Here is a 21477-nt window from a genome sequence, read left to right as displayed (position 1 = left end):
TTTAGTAGGTACCAGCAATGTATTTTTTTACTTTTTCAAATATACATCAGGATTAAACAGTGTGATTGGACATTAACATCTCTACGCCAGACTTTATATTACTTACAATTTAAGCAAAGTCAGAGCTCAGCTACTGGAGTAAAGTGTAAACCTCTGCAATATAGATTAACAATTTAACTGCTGCAACCCATTTTTTTATTCAGTTATTAAAATAATCTTCAACTTGCATCAGCATAAAATACGATCCATTCACATATTAACAGTTGGTTAGAACTCTTATGACAGCAGTATTACAAGCAATGGTTATTTTACAAAATATCATAATTAGCCCAACAATTTGTTTGAACATACACACCTCAGCTGGACATTCTCTGGTCAGCGAGTCCCATAATAAAATTTAATAGATCTAAACAATCATCTTAAAATCGTTCTAAATGGGTGGTGGGGAGTACGCATGATTTGTCCTAAAACGGGCAGGGTGACATGCTGATCTTCAATGTGGAAATAAAATGCTTTGACAAGTCATGGAATGCAGGTCTCCCCAGGCAGCTCCAGTCCACTGGGCAAATTGTGCTTGCTTCAGCACAGGGTCTTTCAGCTGACTGCTTTTTCATTTGGGAACCAGATTAAAATTGCTAGCATTACAGTCAGTCTCATCTTTTGCACATATAAAACTGAGGCACTGGTGACTATAGAGATGCAATCATAAACATTCCTTAAGTTTAAAAAAAATATATAGGAAAAAAAAATAGCTAAAACCCTTAATCACTTGATACTGTATATACATAAACTGGTACTTTACTGTATAGAACTCATGAACAGAATGATATTTCCAAAGTATACATAAAAATTGCAAGTTGATTTCACAGTTACTAGATACAATTTTAACCAAATACATTGTTAGTCATAAAAATATTTACTATTTACATGTACACTGTATAAATGTTAATAGAATTCATTTTTTAAGCTGCCACTGCATAAAATCATTTTGCCCCATGTTATCTGTGCAGCATTGCTTGGTCACTATACCACAAGATAATGCTCAACTCTACGCCACATCATAGAGACAAATTTTTGTTTGCACTTTGCTTTATCCTAGTTGAGAACCCCAGCAGCTCTGGACAGCTCGTCTGCTCATTAGCAATTTGATTGCATTTCACCAGTAGGTCGTAATTTATTTGGTCAGTGATCATACTGTCCTGCTTGTAGTTTGGATGACTGGACACAAACTCTCTCATCCATCGAGCGACGGTCATCAGCTCTCCTACAAAAGAAAACAGCCTTTATAGAAAGGTTCAACAAGTATGGAAAGTAGCTTGTGTATGAACAGGTCTAAAAGCACTGAGCAGCAGCTTGAAGTTATATTGCCAAGGTCAGAATAAAGCAGCATATGGCCTAGACAAAACCTATGCAGACCTTGCAGGGCTTAATCACATTTTACACAGTATAGTATGCACATGCATATATAATCTTAAACATCCAGATGAAGCCTAAGGTAATGAAAAGATCCGGTGCCGACATATCAAGTGTCTTGTTTACTTGATGTACAGTACCAAGAGCTATCAGCATTGAATGCTCACTGGCTCCCTTGTTGAAAGTTTGGTCAAAATACTGGCACCCTGAATATGATACAAGTTCTCAGTGGGAGCATTTACATGACTAAGGAGACTTCGCATGACATAATAGAAGATTAGTGTCTCGTCAGAAGCCACATCTGTTCCATAGAACCTAAAAGACATGCTTTTTGAGAACTCTCTCATCTTTCAGATCATATCAGGCTTATGGATCTGTGAGCTACAGACTGGATATCTGCCACTTGCAGGCAGTTAGGACACAGTTTGAAATACATCTCTGGTTCTGTAGCTCAAAGCCATAAATGTTATCTAAAAGAACAGATCTTCATCTTTAATAAGACACATAAAACCTTGTTACTAGGTTCAATAGAAAAGATATGGGCTTCTGAACCAAAACTTCCCCTGCAACCACTAAACTTGAAAATAGAAAGGCAAAATTTCACAGAAAAGAAGGAATTCTAGATAGGAAGTTCTATACCCTACCTAAAGCGTAGACCTGTTGACATTTTTAAGCATTAAAGGGTTTTTCTCATCAACGACACCCATTATGTATATGTGATCCCTGTGGGTGCGAAAGCTCATCAGCAATCAGATGATGTCCAAATCCCATAAATTGTTACCTGATGCTCTCTTCTTGATAAGTTTAAGGTAGTTTAAGATGGTGCAGCGAGTGTCTACATCAACCTCCATATTTTCAAGGTAAGAATTGAGAATTGGGAGTAAACCGGGAAATACTCCGTCCTGTAAAAGTTAAAAGTAGTAACTTAACCTTCCATGTAAAAGTCAGTATCAAAATGAACGGTCTTATTCTAAGACATTACCTTTCCATTGATTATTGTATCAATGCTCATCAGAGTGTACTCTTCAGTTTCATCTTCTGTGCCATTAACTGCTGGACTACAGCCATCAACAGCAGGAATGCCAGCTACACGAAAGGAAAAGATGCAACACTACCATTATTTTTTTTTTAAAAGGTGGTTAGTAGTAGGGAGTAAACTTGTGTTTGGAGGTCAATCTTTGTTGGATTCTCATCTTTACATGTGAAAGAACTAAATATTTATTGTGCTACACTAGGACAGTTTGCCAAAGTATATTACAACAGAAATTTAAAGGCGTATTCCAGGAAAAAGCATATTTCATATTCAAACGGGTCATTAAAAACTAGTATGTAATTAGTTATTTAAAGATTTGCTCCCCATAGCAGAAAAAATGTTCTGGACATACACTATGATGAACAATGCTACTGGCCCTTTAAATCAGAGCTGTGACTTTGACCCTGTGGAGAAGACACCGGACAGAATATGGCTGCCAGCCACATGTCCTGCACCTGTCCGGGCAGGTCTTGTGATAATCACTATGTTTGGCTGTAGTCGGTTGGTTGCAGTGCATCCAGTATGGCCAGCGTTTTTGGGAGACCCTTCTCAGTGGGGAAATGTGCAGTGATGGCACTTACACGCATCCCTCTTATGGAAACAGCCCACAACAGTCTTTTAGATCATCTCTGGGAGCAGAGCATAAGAGGGAAGAGACCTTATGGAGAACAGAAGGATCATGGGAGTTGTGGTATCCCGTGGTGGCCATCTTGGAGATAACTCCACTTAAAGGGAACCTGTCACCAGGAGACCCGTTTTAAGAACTCCCCCAGTCCCCACAGAGCATAGAACATACACTGCCAAAGTGTTTTTGTATTAAAAATGTTTTTTTTCAGAAAAAAAAAAAGATATGTTATATTGTACCTTTCATTAGCATGTGCTGTGTGACTAGGCAGTTGCCAAATTGGAGGGGCTGGAAAGGAGCAGTTCCCCCCCACCCTTGGGAAACAGCTACTCCATGTGACCTTTTCAAATATATGAAAACACCCATAACTTGGCTTAGCGACGCCCCCTGCTCCTCTACAGCCAATCCCGAGTGTTGATAGTTATTCATATATTTGAAAAGGTCACATATTTCCCAAGGGTGGGGGTGGGGGGGGACTGCTCCTTTCCAGACCCTCCCATTAGGCAACTGCCTAGTCACACAGCAGATGCTAATGAAAGGTACAATATAACATCTTTTTTTCTGTAAAACCAATTTTTTTTTTATACAAAACACTTTGGCAGTGTATGTACTATGCTCTGTGGTAGTGCTAAAAATGGATCTCCTGGTCACATGTTCCCTTTAATTTATAAAAGACAACTATTTAAGCTCCATTTTGTGATTAAGAATTCAGGCAGTCCCCTACTTAAGAACACCGAACTTACAGACGACCCCTAGTTACTGTACTTTTGCCCTAGGCTACAATAAATCGGCTATAACAGTTATCACAGGTGTCTGTAATGAAGCTTTAATTGTTAATCCTGATTCTTATGAGAATCCAACATTTTTAAAATCCAATTGTCACAGAGATCAAAAAAATTTGACTTGAGTTACAATTATAAAATATACAGTTTCAACTTGCATACAAATTCAACTTCATAACAAACCTACAGAACCTATCTTGTACATAACCCGGGGACCGCCTGTATTGAGTTTTGTTTCCATTTATAGCATGGGTTTTTGTATCAGATGTTCATATTCCCAGAATACCCCTTTAAGTTAAAGAATCCCTTAAAACATATTTTATTCTCTGGCCTGGTAGTTGCGTTTGTCGGTTATATACTTCATTCCTGCCCACATGAGATGCAGTGTTAATTTTTAGGCCTGATTAACTGTGCCATGTGGCAAACAAACAGGTTTTCTAAATGTTTTATTTATTTTTCTATATATGGCTGAAGAGGAAGTGGGGGAACCTGTAGACAATAAGCCTCTTACACTCGCTTTTCACCTCCATTGAACCACACTTCCGCCCATTACTGCCGGTAAGGATTCTGATGATGCCAAGCCGACTGCAGCCACACGCCGGCTACAGTCTGAGACTCCTGTTGTAGCAGGCAGTAGTGATGGGCGGTGCCAAGAGCGAACGGGAGCTCGGAGTAGAAGAGGTCCATAATTTTTCTTTTTTTTTTTACAGCTCCCCCATTTAAGGAGTAAGGGGAAGTGCATTTCCCACAAATACAGCAATTGGGTCAAAGAATTAAAATAAAAATTAGGGTGTGCCATGTTAACCATTTGCTAATACATTTTGAAGCAATCCTGTGTAAAAGTAATGGTAAATAAAAATCAAACCTATATGGTTTCAAGTTTAACTGCATAGCAATGCTGAATTTCTGGGGAGTGGGCTTTGACAGCATTATGTAGGAAGTAAAATCTGTCTGCAACTATAAGTCATAGGATATACCTTTACAAATATCCTTTTTGAAGTAGAACATCCCTTCCCGAACAGCATCCCTTTTTTGGGCCGCTTTCATATTTTCATCCACCTGTAACAATCATTTAATATGTATTTTTCAATATAAAAGTGTAGAACTGTACTGCAAGCACAGATCAAAATGGAAAATAACCTTTCAAACAATTACCTAAACGTGCACATTACGGAACTTACCTTTGACAGAGGAATGAGAAAATCCAGCTTGTATGACAGAATTACTCTAGTCAACAAGACCACAAACACTACATATGCAGAGTTCTCAAAGTCTGTTAACTGAACCTAAAAACAGAGTTAAAAAAGGGTTTGTACGTTATATCCTTTTATCTACAGTTTTAAGATAAATAGCAGAAACATGGGGCACCAATGTAAATATCACACATAATAAAACTACTAATAAAAAGTTCATAGGACCCAGTGTATCAATGAAGGGGTAACAGAAGTACGAAGCGAGAGCTGAAAAAGGGGAATTACAACATTTTTATCCACCTTACACTTGGACCCAAACCCCAATGATTTTGAAGAATTTTTGAACACTCGATTTCCTGTGAACCTGCAATAGGTGCAAGTGCACCTACTTTCCCCAAATTTGTCATCAGCATTGATCAAGCAGCCCGTTACATTTGGATCTGCATCTACAGCCTGTTAAAAGCTCCAACTTCCTGTCAAATTCATTGAGCTACAAGGAAACCATTAACGGAATAGCAGCTACTTAGAGAACACATAATTACCTCCATAGGACGAAACTCCACCCTCCATCCTATATCAGAGTTGGGTGGTGGTGGCTTAAACCTCATTGTCTGCCAGTTGGTCGACTGAATATTCTGTGGATCAATGAAAGGCAGGAAAGACAATGAAACAAACCTCTACAGTATTCAGGTTGGGATAAACAGAAGGGTAAAGGCTCTCCACAAGAGTTAGCCGTCAGCCTGAGCACGTTTGTCCATGCATTGTAAGAGTAGTGAATGTAGAAGTCCACTGCTACATACGTCGGCAGAATAGTGCAGATTAAGTATATTGCAGTTTACTTTATGATAAAAAAAAAAAAAAAAAAAAAAAAAAAGTCTTCATTTCGCCATGTTTTGACGCCAATGGCCATTTAAATGTAACAATGTTTTATTTTATACAGGAGTATCCGGCAATGTTTTAATGTTTTGCCCCTTTACTAGATTTAAATGACTAACATACCTCAAAATGGTCCGATTCATTGGCATCGTCCAGATGAATTTTTTCTTCAAACAATGTCAAAGGATCTCTGATAAAAAGATGTGCGATGTGTTGAGCCAATAGATGGTCAATACCTGTTTTGCCAAATAAAACACACAAAAAGATGGAGCTAGAGAGAGACTGAATCACTGATTTGCTTGCATTCTACTGTACAATGGATCAATATTAGATGCCTTGCCTCATGTCTGATATGTAAAATTGTAAATTGCTCTCCATGTTTTCATGCTATATATCAAAATTTTAGTTATGAAGTTGGTCATGCTGGCTTTGGTTAAAAGTGGTAAAGGTTTTATTTTTTTTGCTTTAATAAACTGATAAAAAGGTACAGTTAAGTACAAAACAGCAGGAGTAAAGATATCAAACAACATCAGGGTTGAAAGCAAACAAAATATTGTTCAGAGCATAGATAAAGTCCATTTACAAGTGTCTCAAACCTCAATCCGTAGAGAGAAGCAAAAGAAAGTTTTTATTGAATGAATCCCTTGTTGCTTATTGAATTACAATAGGAGGGGAAAGGGGTCATATTACTGAGTTTGGCCCTAGCAACAATACATATATGGTGAGCAATGCATCTTAAAATGATACGTAGATTTATTAACCCCTTAAGGACGCAGGTTTTTTTTTTTGCTCATTTCTCGCTCTCAACCTTCAAAAATAAGAGGGCTTATTTTGTGCGTAACAAATTTTACTTCTCCGTCACATTATTTATTATTCCATGCCGTGTATTGGGAAGCCAGAAAAAAAAATTTCAAATGTGGAAAAAAATTCACGTTCACGACACGTTCTTTTTGGCTCAGTTTTTACGTCTTTCACTGTGAACTCCAAATAACACGTCTACTTTATTCTTTGGTTCGGTACGATCGCGGTGATACCAAATTTACTTAGGTTTTATTGGATTTTAATACATTTTCATAAATGAAACAAAATGTGTACAAAAAAAAAAGAAAAAAAAAAATGTTTCGCCAGCTTCTGATGCTAATAACTTTTTCATACTTTGGGCTGTGTGACATGTCATGTCATTTTTTGCAAAATGAGCCGACGTTTTCGTTGCTATTATTTTGAGGACTGTGCGACATTTTGGTCACTTTTTATTCCATTTTTTATGTGAAGTAAAATAGTGTAAAAGTCGCATTTCTGACATTTGGGCGCCATTTTCCGTTATGGAGGTCCCCGCTGGCAATAACAGTTTTTATATTTTGATAGATCGGGCATTTTGGTACACTGCGATACCTATTGTGTCTGACTTTTACTGTTTATAACGTTTTATGTCAGTTCTAGGGAAAGGGGGGCGATTTGAACTTTTAGGTTTTTAACATTTATTTTTAAAACTTTTTTTTTTTTACAGTTTTTTAGACCCCCTAGGGTACATTAACCCTAGATGGTCTGATCATTCCCAACATGTACTGCAATACTGCTGTATTGCAGTAAATGGCATTTCTACACAGTATACGTTACAAAGAATCACTGGCTCATTGTAACGAAACTGAAGAAAACATGTAGCCTCGGGTCTGACGAAGACCCGAGGCTTTCATGGCAACCGATCGCCGATGACAGGGGCCATCTGTTAAATGCCGTTGGCATCGGATGAGTTAATAGCTGTGATCGGTGCAAGCACTGACCACGGTTAATAGCGGTGGGGGTTTGCTGCAATATGCAACAACCCCCACCTGTGTATGAAGAGGACTCAGGCCGTGAGCCCTCTTCATACACCCCCTGCACCTTTGCACCGTAGAGCTACGGCGCAGAGCGTTAAGGGGTTAAACACTTGCAAATATATTTAATAAGCTTTAGAACTTACCCTCTCTTGTTAGCTGGCTATATATTTCTTTATCTATAGTCAAATCAAGGTCATTGTACTTTTCACCACATGTGGAGAGATAGCTGTCTATAGAATCATATCGAGATTTACTGATTTGATATTTGTCATTCTTCAGAGGCTATAGAAAATAGAACATATGTTAATGCTTCTTAGCCATAAAAAAAAAAACAAAAAAAACACTAAGAAAAAAAAGCAGAAAATCAAACAAAGTAATATTAAATTTACCTCCAAGCCCCTTTCTTCTTTAGTGCGATCATCAACAGAAGCAGATATAACTCCCCACCGGCAGTCTATATCAGACACATAGCCTCTGTAAAATGGTGCAGCTGCACTTAAAGCCATCTGCAAAGTAAACACTACAGTTATTTTAATATAAATTAACACACACACACTTCAGAGTACCATGTACTGAATGTAGGCATCTCTTAGAATTAAGACTTATTCAGACTGAGGTGTTCAGTTGAGGAAATGACATACAGTATGTTTTACAGAAAAAAAAAAACTAACAAAACTGAGCAGGACGGAGGACACCCAACATTTTAAAGGCAGTGTACTAACAGTTTTGCCATACAAAGCTCCAGACAGCATTAAGTATTAGCCCTGGAGATCAGTGTAATTATATTGGTGTGTATGATTGGCACAGGCCCTTCCCTTTGCTCTGAGAAAGCTGGATCAGGTTCATGGTTGCACGCTACAATAGTCCTTCAGCGCAGGGGGAGAGAGCTGGGGAACTCATAGCTTAGATTGACAACACTCGCCAAGTGTTCCAAGCTACAGTTCTTGTATAACAAAATGCATTTCTATTTCTACAAGTGTGCTTACACAGATCTCCAGGACAAAACTCCTGGTATGTAAAATACTACACAGAAAACTATGCACTCACCACAATTGGACATATTGTTGCTAGCTGGTCATAAAGATACCTAGCTTCTGAAATGCTGCAAGCTTGGAAAGTTACCTAATGCAAGACACATGGAAAAAAAAAATAAACATAAAATTATCTACTTAACAGATTTAATAATTTAACAATATTAATTCCGCTTGACCAAACATACCACTATTGGATTATATAGAAATAACTGAAAACCAAACAGAATATTATTGAAAAAGTTTACAAACTATAAAAAATATCATTAGCAGCATACCTGTAGACAGCAGTTACCCATCCCAAAGCCCATGGCATCCATGTATATGTGATCAGGCAATGCCGCTTTAGCTTCATTACCAGGATCATTTGCAAATCTTTCAATAAACGGAGAGGGGGTATTCCGGTCTTTAAAAACTGAATGAGCAAAAGACACAGCATGGTAACAGGTTCCGGTAATAGTTCCCTAAATGAAAACATAACCAAGACATGTACCTACTTGGAACATTAATGGCCACTTTTTCACCACGCCGGTGTCGAATATTTCTGGTTAATGTACTGTGTAAACATAAGTGCCAAGTTACTTATGTTTAATTCTCTCAGACAAAGTCCCCTGAATACTATCTAGCAATGGAACAAGTTTTATTTCTTATGCAACGAATCTGATGTTAGATATGATAACTTATGAACAGAACTAAATATATCTACTCTTTCATCAAAGGGCAATAAACCCAATTCTGAAACTGTTCAAAAGTCCAAAGTACTACAGATTACTGAGCTTACCTGAACCGAGGATGCTTGTTAATTGCTTCGTCTGGAAAGAATAGAGACTTGGAGGCTCCATGTTCCACTGGAGTTGGTTGGAATTCTGGTAATGTGAATCCAGGACATCCCAGTCTAAACATAAACACCAATGCCGAATAGGTAACATGTCCGCTGCATTTTAGGCATGATCAATTTAATTAAATTTAACGTATACATTACTGCAATTTTTAAACACATAAAAAAAAATAAAGTTCAAGAGTCACAAAAAGTAATTAAATTGCCATTATTATTGTGAATGCAAGGGGCGGGGTGAAAGCAAAACAAGTTTTACCTTGGAAAGGAAGTTATTGTGCAAATGGAAACATTGTCTGTAAGAAGGGAAGATGCTTCTTGGCGTCGTTCACTCATATTCTCTTCCACAGTATTAAATTCTGACATGGTTCCACCGTAGGGCTGCCCAGGAGTTCCCTCAATCATATAGCTGCCATACTCTGGTCTCCAAAGGGTAGGATGACTAAACAATGGAATGGAAAAACAACCATGGTCAATATTATCTCAAATCATTGCCATGGAGAGAAGTTATCACTTTTTTCAAGATACCCTACTGTAAGAAGAATTTAGCTACCCACAGTGGCAAGATCTACAATGAATAGCCAAACTAAATAGGGGTGATCAGCCATACTAAGGAAGAAACCCTGGCTCAAAACTACCGTACATCTCTCCATAACTTCTATTAATAAAAAATGAAAACAACCCAGTCCCAGTTGATATCTCCTTTAGGTCTTCAATTATTCACATCAGTTATTTTAAGCAAAAATCAGTTGTGGTGGAAGACACAGAATAAGTGCAGGTCTTTTCTGCAATGACACAGGTAGGGTACAACGGAAAGACTGGCACTTTGTGTTCTGCCTCAACTGTTTAGGCTCATGATGGGAACTAAACCTTAAAAAGGGTTGCCCATTTTGAAGCACTTTATAAGCTTTCCTAACATACCTTTCCAGTTTCAAAGATTTTAGAAAAACGGCATGTTATTGTTATGTAAATAACCTGATCACGGTGCACCAAAAATGTTATGTCTACTGATGCACTGGTATGTATCCACACAGCCCCTTTACACTTGTATACAGCAGGGCTTGGTGTATGCACTACAGTAGCATATGAAAAGGAACTTTTGTTCTTGTACAGGGAATATTTTGTTCTTGTACATGAACAGGAGTAGGTGTGCACCATCTGGTTACAAAGGAGTTTTTGGATCATCGTTAGTACGCGAATAGGACGGGGGAGGAAAAAAAGAAGAAAACCCTACAAAAAGTAACATACCTTGGATTTATTTTTTCACCTCGGCCTTGAAGTACATCAAGCATTTCTTCACCATTAAGCACCAATTGCACCTTGTGATTTTCATGATCGAAGGCAACCAACATGTACTCAACCTGAAAGAATTCAGAAGATCAAAACACTTTTTGCTTAGCACATTTATCAAGAATTTTAACTTAGCATGACAAAGGGTATGTGTGCCAAATAGAACGCCAATGTGCCAGAATCTTGGCTCACAAATCTGATGTAGATTAGCCAACCAATAGTAGGTACCAAGTTAGACTAGACAGTCTACCACTATAATCAAGCACCATAAACCAGAGACACTTGCTCAGATCCATGCACCACAGCATAGTTTGAGGCCATGTTCACGTTGCGTATTGAGAGGCAGTATGGAGTTTGCTTTGTATTTAGCAAATGCGATGGAAATGCTGTTACCTCAGCATGTGATCACGTTTGGAGCCTCTAAATTGCGTCTCAAAATGCACCGAGTGAACATAGCCTAAAATTTATACTTTCCGTTCTAATAAGTTGTGACTAAAGACTGAGAAATTCTACCCAAAATGCATTTATAATTGATGACATTTAAGTCAAAAGAAATTATATATGGATGAGGAGGGAGGGGTTAGGGTCGCTATATAAAAGCAACAAACCCATTATGCTTACCTCCTCCGTTTACTCGCTGCACCGACAACCTGGTCTGTCTGCTTACAAAGGCCGGAGGTGCCTCTGCATCTTATGCTTTAGCAGGCACGCTGCAGTGGTCGGGACAGGCCGGTCTATGTAAACAAGTAGAGACCCGGGAGACGGCACAGCGAGTAAACAGAGCAGGAGAGCAGAAGTATTTATTGTTTTTAAATAACCCCCACCCCCATTCATAAAAATAAAATTTCTTTTAAATCCCAGACAACCCCTATAAAAAGATGTTTACAGAAAATTTATTTTTATTCCATAAACTGTAGTTTTCTCAATAACTCTACACAAAGAACTATAACAGTGTACACAATGTTCTGGTTTCATGTTTTAGCAGGTGTGTCAGTCTATTGCTGCCAGATACTTTGCACATTTTACATTATCCTCCGCTATGTCATTCCAGTTTGATACCAAAAGATCAATGGGATGAATTTCTCACACACAGATTGCATAATGGCTCTCAGTATGGTAATAGTAAGCTAGCGCTAAGCCATACATTGTGTAAACGGAAACACTAATAGCTTTGGTTTGTTAAGGCAAGTGTGAGCAAGACGGACATTAGACAATTGGAGTTAAAAGCTCCTCTCTGCAAACTTGACAAAAGGATCATTTCAACCATGTCAGGAAATGGGTGTCCGAAGCTGTTTGAACATGACAGACTGTCACAATCGGCTTAGGTAGTTCAGGGCATAATCGCCCATGATACGGATTACCACAGCTGGTGGAATTCGGGTGGCAGTTACAGTCAGGCACCGGCGGTAATAGCAATCGCTTAGGAGCCCGGTGTGAATCCATATGTGGGGATTCACCAAGTAACTGCATTCAACTATGTACATGCATAAATTGGCACATCTTACTGGTCAGTTTAAGAAAATAAATAAAAAAAATATTACCCTTAAAAAGGAAATCTACCACTAGCTGGTAGACATATTAAACTACAAATACTTCCCTACCATAGTCTCCGGCCATAGGAGACGAGTGGCCATCATTACTTTAAGAAATGAAGGTCAGTCAGCCCAAAACCTCAAGAAAACTTTAAGTGTCCAAGTGCAGTTGCAAAAAGTGCTACAAAGAAACTGGCTAACATGAAGACCGCTGGAGGGCAAGTTAATCCGAGTCACCAGCCTCAGAAATCACAGATTGACAGCAGCTCAGATTAGAGACCAGGTCACTGTTGCACAGCGTTCTAGCAGCAGATACATCTGTACACCAAGTGTTAATAGGAGACAATGTGCAGCAGCCTTCATGGTACAATATCTGCTAGGAAACCACTGCTAAGGACAGGCAACAGGCAGTAAAGATTTGTTTGGGCTAAATAACACAAGGAATGGACATTAGACCAGTGGAAATCTGTGCTTTGGTCTGATGAGTCCAAATTTGAGATCTTTGGTTCCAACCACTGTCTTTGCGCGATGCAGAAAAGGTGAACGAATAGACTCTACATGCCTGGTTCCATCCTTTGCTTTGCTGGGGACACTGTTGGGGATGTATTTAAAATTGAAGGTATACTGAACCAGCATGGGTACCACAGCATCTTGCAGTGGCATGCTATTCCATCCGGTTTGCGTTTCGTAAGACCATTTATTTTTCAGCAGGAAAATGACCCCAAACACACCTTAAAGCTGTGTAAGGGTTATTTGACCAAGGAAAAGTGATGGGGTGCTACACCAGATGACCTAAAATCCACAGTCACCAGACCTGAACTCAATTGAGATGGTTCAGGGCGAGCTGGACCGCAAAGTTAAGGAAAAAAGGGCCAACAAGTGCTAAGCATCACTGGGAACGCCTTTAAGATTGTTGGAAGACCATTTCTGGTGACTACCTCTTGAAGCTCATCAAGAGAATACCAGGAGTGTGCAAATCAGTAGTGAAAGCAAAAGGTGTCTACTTTGAAAAACCTTAAGTATAAGACATTTTCAGTTGTTTTACTTTTTTATTACCTATAAAATTTCATATGTGTTAATTCATAGTTTTGAGGCCTTCAGTGTGAATTTCCAATTTTTATAGAAAATACTGAAAACTTTGAATGAGAGGAGGAGTCCAAACTTTTGGTCTGTACTGCACATTTACAATGGGCAGTCATAAAATGGGTTTGCCCATTCTCAAATTTTAATCCCCTAGTGTATTTTTTAATCCCCTTACTTTTCAGTTTTATTTCTGTTTTCGCTCCTACAACTCAGCGACGGTCATTTAGTGTCGGCAGACACTAAATGATTCCTCTGTGCTATGAAATGCTGTTTGCCGACAATGTGCTTAGATTATCAGGGTACATGGTTTATCTACACTTTTCAGCTTCTGAACAGTCTACTAGTATCTGACACAAATAAAAAGAGAGGAGATGAATCTAAAAGACAACGAGACTCTCAGCTCTGCTTATTCACCTTTAATCACACACTGCTATATAGACCTTATCTTGTCTAATTTGTAGAGTAAACTATGTACAATGCTGTTTGTCGGCCATGTCTGAGCTGGCTTTGTATTGTTGGGGGGAGGGGCAGAAGGCAGAGAGCACTGCAGTGTGCAGGCAGGAGGGGAAGAATCCAACCATAGTGAAAAAAACTTTTACAGTTGGATCCAGGGATCCAAAATTGTAAACACCAGGGCTGATAGAGATAAGTTGGAATTATAACTGTTGAATGCTGTATTTTTTGTTAATAACAGTGAATTAGAGAATGCGTTATTTGTAGGAATAACCCTTTCAGCAGTTAATAGAGGTGTTTGCAACTGTGGAAGGTGGTTATAATTTTGTGTTTCTGAAGCAGAGCATTACAGAGAATTGGTGCAACTTGGGAGAACACTTGGAGGAATGGATAACAGAAGATATTTCGGTTTAAATTTACTGAACCGAGAAGTAGGGCAGTAAAGAAACTATGGAGTACAATGCAGATTGTAATGCGCAAAAGATTACATTTCAGGAAGTAAAATAATTGACTAAAACAGACAGATTCTGGTTTGAAAAGTAACTTAACCATCTCCGTGACCGATGGTCTTTGGTGCCTGAATGTCCAGGTCAAGTTTTGACGACCTGCTATGTGCTTTTTTTTAATGATAATATCTCAGGAAAAGGTTTACACATCATAACAATCTTTACTTTGTGAGACAAACTTGAGAGGATAGTTTCAGTACATATTTTTTGTCTATAAAACTTACCAATAATTGACTCCAAATATGAAAAAAATACGCTTTGTAATTTTTCCAATTTTTTTTTTTTTTAAATAAGTAGTAACTTTTAACAACATGTTATAAATATGACTAGCATTATTCCATCCCCCTTTCCTAGGTTCAGCTACAGATGCAGAAGATGCATGTACTTCTGAAAAGTGAGTGCAAGTTTCCAGCAGCTTCTTCTATATTCTCCTTTTAGCTGACAGGCCTACATCCGCTGAACATTTGCACATAGAATGCAATTCACCGACTGCGGGTGTTAACGCTGGCAAAGCGCCTCCATCTTAGATACACTCTGTTGCCATGACAAAAAAAAAAAAAAAAAAGTTTATAACATTTTTTTTAGAACCCTAAAAATTAAAATCAACCCCTTTCCCTAGAGCTTAAACAAATTCACAGTAAAACGAGTTAGATATCCTCACGTCCAAAAATGTCCGATCTATGAAAAATATAATTATGGTTATTCCTGTCGCTTAACCTTAACTGAAAATAGCTGCCATTCAGAAAAATATAAAAAATTCTATAAAACGTCACAAGGCTGTACAGTCCTAAAAATGGTAGCATTGAAAAAAAATCATCAAAAGTCCCCCAAAGAAATGACTGTCCACAGCTCCATACACCAAAGTAGTTGTTTTTTTGTTTTTTTTAAATGCATGAAAACATTATAAACCCTATACAAATGTGGTATCCCAGTTACCGTACTGACCCAATAAATGAAGTAGACATGTAATTTGGGGCGCACAGTGAAAGTCGTAAAATCCAAGCCCACAAGAAAATGCAACAAAATGTGTTTTCTCAACATTTTCACAAGGGGAGAATCTTCTGTTTATAATTACCGAAAATTATGTTTCTATGTGCCAGGGTTCAGGAGATATGACCGTTTGAAGTTGATCACTGTCAAGACGTTTTTACAAACATCCTTTCTACACGGGGAATGTGTAAATATGACGTAAATAAGTGAATGGCAGTCGTGAAAGGGTTAAAGTACGCCAGGCTAGTTGGACACATGTGAGCCAGTTTACATATTTGCTACACTTGTCTCAGGGTCTATCAGCCCAATTGTAGAACAGGTGAACTGAACCAACATACTCTCAGAAATTTATCATATGCCAGTATATATTGGAACCTACCCTGACAGGGGTCAGGAATCTTTTTGGCTAAGAGTGTCATGAACGCCACATATTTTAAAATGTTATTCCATAAGAGCCGTACCATATGCACATGCCCCCCAGTAAATAGGTAGTCCCAGTGTTACAGGTGCCCCTGCGATCTAGTTCTTGGATCGCAGGCACACCCGTGCCCCTCTGTGGCAGCGCCCCTTTCCGAGCTCAACTCACCACTTTCCCAGCTGGCCAGCACGAGCGCCGGCACTCAGAGATTTAAAGGGCCGGTGAGCCGCTGATTTGTGCTGCCCACTTCCCGGGTTCCTATAAAGACAGGCGGCTCCCAGCTTTCCCTGTCGGATCTTAGTGCTTCATGCCTATGAGGAAGCTTTCCACAGTGTTTCCTTTCCAAGTGTTGACCTCCCATTGTGACCCCAGACCTGTTCCTGATTCTGCTCCTTCGCCGCCACCCCTGATCTCTTGCTGCATCCTTGACGGTCTGCCTGTTCCTGACCATGAGACTGCCTAGTGATCCTGTACCTCGACCTTTGAAGCACCGTGGACAACTCGCACTTGTGGAATGACCTGGTTGTACCACGCTGTAGCAAGACCATCCCGCTTTGCGGCCGGCTCTGGTGAAAACTGGGTGCCATTTAGATTCCGGTCCCAGGTGTCTGCTTAAATCACTGTCCGCGTCGGTCCAGGGGGTTCACTCCAAATCCTGACACCCACCACATGCCTCCCAGTAGATAGGTAGTCCTAGCACATACCCCCAGTAGATAGGTAGCTACAGCACATGTCCCCCAGTATGCTTCCCAGGAAATAGGTAGTCGTAGTACATGCCTCCCAGTATACAGGTAGCCCCAGCACATGCCCCCAAGTAGATAGGTAGCCACAGCACATGCCCCCGGTATATAGGTAGCCCCAGAGAAAAAAAAATTCACTTCCCAAGCTCCCTGCAGCCAGCTCCTCATCGCTCCCACTCTTCTCTTTGACCCAGGCTTAGACGATGGCGCCTGGGTCGTACAAAGGACGTAGGCAGCAGTAACATTGTTGCCTGTGTCCAGTGATCAGTCTAAGAGACACACAGCAGCCATCACTATTTATTAAATATCTGTATGAGAGCCAGATGCAGCCAACAAAAGAGCCATATCTGGCTCCCGAGCCATAGGTTACCTACCCCTGCTCTACGACAACCCACCCCTAACATCAGGAGCCGCTGGTAGTTCCTGCAGACAATGCCAGTTTGTCAAACTTTCTTGAGTAGAACTTGCCATAGTGCTCAGTGTATCTGCTGGATTAAGGGGTATTTCCACAAAGACAAGCTTCTGAAATGTACTCAGGGTAACAAAATATTCTCCAATTCACTATTATTCACAAAAATTGACATTGACAATACAGCATTGCAAAGATATAATTCCAACCTGTCTCTATCAGTCCTGGTGTATACAATTTCAGATGCCCCTGGATCTCTTAAGTTTAGGGTCAGCAGACATCTTACTGTCCGACACTGCGCTCTTCTATGCTCTCTCCCTATAGCCCCCACCCTAAACATTCCAGGACGAGCTCACACAGAGAAACACGGAGTTCCTGCTGGCAAACAACACGTCACATTGTGACGAGAGCTAGAAGCTACAGACAGATAAGTTCTCTATCCAGGGGAGGGGGAGAGAGGCACATCAGATCTAACAGTGCGTTGTGGCAGAGCAAAGATTTAGCAGAGCTAAGAATGTCATTGTGTGTAATATACATCTCACTGATCTCATCTCTCATTTAGCTTCTGAAATTCTACTAGCATCTTACGCATAAAAAGAGATACGAGACAGATCAGAGTGAATATAATCCTTGTACCCTGATAATCTAACCACATTGCCAGGATCTCAGGATCACACTGCCGTATGGGGGATGTATATATGGCTGACGTATATACGGCCAATATATGTCTCTCATAGACGGTAATGGGCACATGGCGCCCAATGGGAGCGGAACAGACATTACCTTTTTTCCTGGGATACGGCGCCGTAATCCTCTATGGAGAGGGGCGGGGATTAGCAGCGCTCACCTCCTCCTCGGCCCCGCCGTGCTACGGTACAGCGGGCAACGGCAATGTGCCCTTAAAAAGCCTCTTCACTAGAATTATGGTCCTGCGTACAGGGACATCATTGACCAAATCTCCTGAAGTCCAGCGCATAATGTCAAGAACATGGGAGGAAGTGTTCAGTGTCAGGGAAGCTTGACAAAAATGTTCAACTACCTGCCTCCCTGACTATATACAAAGAAATAACATCTCACTTCAAAGCCGATCTTCTGGATGGTGCCACCAAGCTAGGCCAAGAAAAAAAAATCCACAATCTAGAAGCTGTTCAGCTTCTTAACATACTGTTAATGGTTTATTTGGTCAATGTTTGATGATAGGTTCCCTTTAAAAGACCGGGCTGAACTATTGGAAACCCAGCATCTGCAGTAAATGTCAAATAGTTTTACATCAAGATCCCTTTTTAATTAAATAGCTTTCCGATTCCAAGGCAACATCTTGAAACAATACATTATTTCACATTTCAATGGCACCCAGGTCAATACATCTGCAGGAACGGTTTCATAAAAACAATAGTAATCCATCGTGAAATGTACAATGGCCACATGATTATTGAGGAATACACCTCATGCACACCGAGAAAATCAGATGTTGGGCATCCAGGTTTTAAAAGCTTCAGAAAATAAAGGGTAGATGTAAACAAAAAAAAAAAAAAAAGTGAGATTCAATAAAACAGTTTATGAACATATGAGTGAAGAGTCAGACTCCACAGTCGTATTCTGTGACAGATAAAGGATGCTGGAGTCGGACTTTAGACCAGCTATTAGTTGGTCTAGTTTACAGCACAATTTTATGGTGCCTAGACCACACCCCTTTTTTCAGACATGTTGGAACTATTCAAAAATTATCTAAAACCCTGTAATAAATGTGGCTAAAATTACACCAGAATTCTGGTAGAGACAAAGGTGGAGATGTATTATGTGTGTCAGTTATTAGACCACTGTAGGCTGGGTTAAAATGTCTTTTTTGTCATATGTTGTAACGACAAGTCGGCAGATTCCGGACGTGTCCTTACAATATATGGCAGACATATCCTACTGTATGCTTATATAGCACATGTTGCGCAGTGACTCCTCCAACCCCTTGATTGTAGGGGGAAACTTTTAGGGGTGTTTCCCCAGTGATGTCACTGTCCTTAAATGGACTCTGACATCACCGGTCCCCCCTCTTTCTGCTTAGTGAGGCAGAAGAAGGGATGCAATATGTTGTATCCACTCCCCAAAGCTTTCTTTTGCCTCCCCTAAGCATATACGTCGCTCAGCAGGAGGGAGCAGGATGGAAAGACTTAGCTATTGAATTTTCGGGCGCACATGTTACATATATACCACAAGAGTTTACAGCAATGCCAATACACATTACTCTACTTTATCTTCTATAGTTATATAAAATATTTTTATGTGCAGCAGTCATTCCCTTGATCATTTAGACTGAATTTTGTGGCAAATGGGTTATTTTATGGCATAGCCATGACAATCTAGGTGCAAAACATAGCATGACAATTTAGGTGCAAATAACTCCGTAAACAGATTGATATACCTCCCCCAAAGTGTTTTGTATGCTCAAATATGGTGAATTAGCTGTACCCCAGTGGGAGAGGTACACAACGGCAGCAGCCAGCAATTGGGGGAAACCATCCTTATATTAGCAGAAGCTAGTGATGTCACTGTCCTTATATTGACATGACATCACCCGGGTCCCCCCCTCCCTCCTGCTACTATACTCTACATCCACTGCCTGTGGGCTTCTTTATCACTAAGCAGGTGGGAAGCAGGTTAGAAATATGTAGTTTGCTGCATCTTTTCATCCTGCCTTTTTCAGATGCAACAACTATGCCTTTGTCTGCCAGTATAAGTCAATATGCACACCAAAAAGTAAAAAGTGCAGATCACGTCACGAGGGCAATGCGTCAAAAACTGACAATTTTGGTCAGTTTTTACTCAGTCATTAAAGTTTTTACATGCGCATGTGGTTTTTAAATTGGTACCCACATGCCACTTCCTGCCTTTTTTTCACATCACCTAGCAACCCATCCATTTAAAACACATTGCACTTGAAATACTCGCAAGTGCAATGCATTTTTGATGTGTCTCCATAGACTTGAAAGGGGCATGAAAAACATTTGTGAAATGCGAAAGTAGAGTATGCTGCAATTTTGACATGTGCGGAAAAAAAGCAGCAAATAAGAACAAGCCTATTGAAAACAATGGGACAGAGTTTGGAACATCAAAAGCATGCACAGAACTCACGCGTGAAAAATGCAGTTCAACTACCTACATGCATGCTCTATAATATCCTAGTACATTGTCTGCTGCCCACTATGTACGTGCATGCTCTATAACATTCTAGTACAGTGTCTGCCGGCCACTCTTATGTACGTGCGTGCTCTATAACATTCTAGTACAGTGTCTGCCGGCCACTCTTATGTACGTGCGTGTTCTATAACATTTTAGTACAGTGTCTGCCGGCCACTCTTATGTACGTGCGTGCTCTATAACATCCTAATACAGTGTCTGCCGGCTCACTATGTAAGTGCATGCGCTAACATCCTAGTACAGCGTCTGCCGGCCACCCTTATGTATGTGCCTTCTCTATAACATCCTAGTACAGTGTCTGCCGGCCACCTTATGTAAGTGCCTGCTCTATAACATTCCAGTACAGTGTCTGCCGGCCACCCTTATGTACGTGCCTGCTCTATAACATCCTAGTACAGTGTCTGCCGGCCACTGTATGTACGTGCATGCTCTATAATCACTGCAGTAGGATGTTATAGAACAGGCACGTACATAGAGTGTCCGGTACTACAGCACACACTGCAGCAGGTCATGGCAGCGATGTCCCGGTGCGGTACGTACAGCACAGCACGCCGCTCTCCTGCAGCCATGACCACTACACTGTATAGAAGCCCTTCCGGGAGTCACATGACACGGGCGCCCCTATCAGGAGCTAGCCGGGATAGCTGTGGGCGCACCATCATACAGCGCTGTCTGGCGGGCTCTCACCTCGTCGCCCCACTTGAGCACGTCCTTCTGACGCTCTTTGACTTTGTGGTAGATGTTCAGGAATTGGGTGATGCCGTGCTGCCGCACGTGATCCGCGTACTTCTTGGTTTCTTCCCAGCTGAGCGGCGAGCCGTGAGACAGGAGACCCATAACTGCTGCTGCGACGCCTGGAGACTGTACAAGTGCGCGCACTGCAAGCTCCGTACTAGTAAAGTCTTCCCTGCCCTCTTCGTCTCTCACCGGTCTGTCACATGGCTCCGCCCACAGCAGTCTTGTTATGAGGCGGCGACATAGAAACCACGTGACTCGTGCTCTCTTTCTGCGCCTCACAGGCTGCGGGCTGGCGCGCTCGGGCGGCTCTTCGTCGTGTGGGCGGGGCTGAGCGTCACTCCCCACAGTGACTTGGCAGTTTTATTACAGGCTATGAGTGAAGGTTAACCCTGCCGCCGCCGTCGTGCACATGGCGCCTGTGATTACATAAGCGATGTTCTGTGACAGGCGCATCCCTCTATCCCTGACTACTAAATTATTGCCTAGTAGGGTAATAGACCAAACCATTAATTATATGCGAA

General features: G+C 40.6%; 1 protein-coding gene across 1 annotated transcript; it reads right to left on the bottom strand.

Moving 5' to 3' along the window:
* On the bottom strand, nucleotides 1–21055 carry GCLC (glutamate-cysteine ligase catalytic subunit). The gene is made up of 16 exons (XM_072142287.1): nucleotides 20906–21055; nucleotides 10854–10966; nucleotides 9865–10047; nucleotides 9552–9665; nucleotides 9268–9326; nucleotides 9049–9185; nucleotides 8787–8861; nucleotides 8129–8245; nucleotides 7883–8021; nucleotides 6046–6158; nucleotides 5589–5681; nucleotides 5035–5139; nucleotides 4831–4912; nucleotides 2396–2499; nucleotides 2195–2315; nucleotides 1–1264 (listed from the first exon to the last, which is right to left on the bottom strand). The coding sequence occupies exons 1-16, from the start codon at nucleotides 21053–21055 to the stop codon at nucleotides 1059–1061; spliced, it is 1911 nt and encodes a 636-aa protein (XP_071998388.1). The 3' UTR covers nucleotides 1–1058.
* Nucleotides 21056–21477: the final 422 nt, after the last annotated feature.

Source organism: Engystomops pustulosus, chromosome 3 (genome assembly GCF_040894005.1).
Source record: "Engystomops pustulosus chromosome 3, aEngPut4.maternal, whole genome shotgun sequence".
NCBI lineage: Eukaryota > Metazoa > Chordata > Amphibia > Anura > Leptodactylidae > Engystomops > Engystomops pustulosus.
The sequence above is the reverse complement of the archived record's forward strand: the minus strand, read 5'-3'. Positions and strand labels throughout refer to the sequence as shown.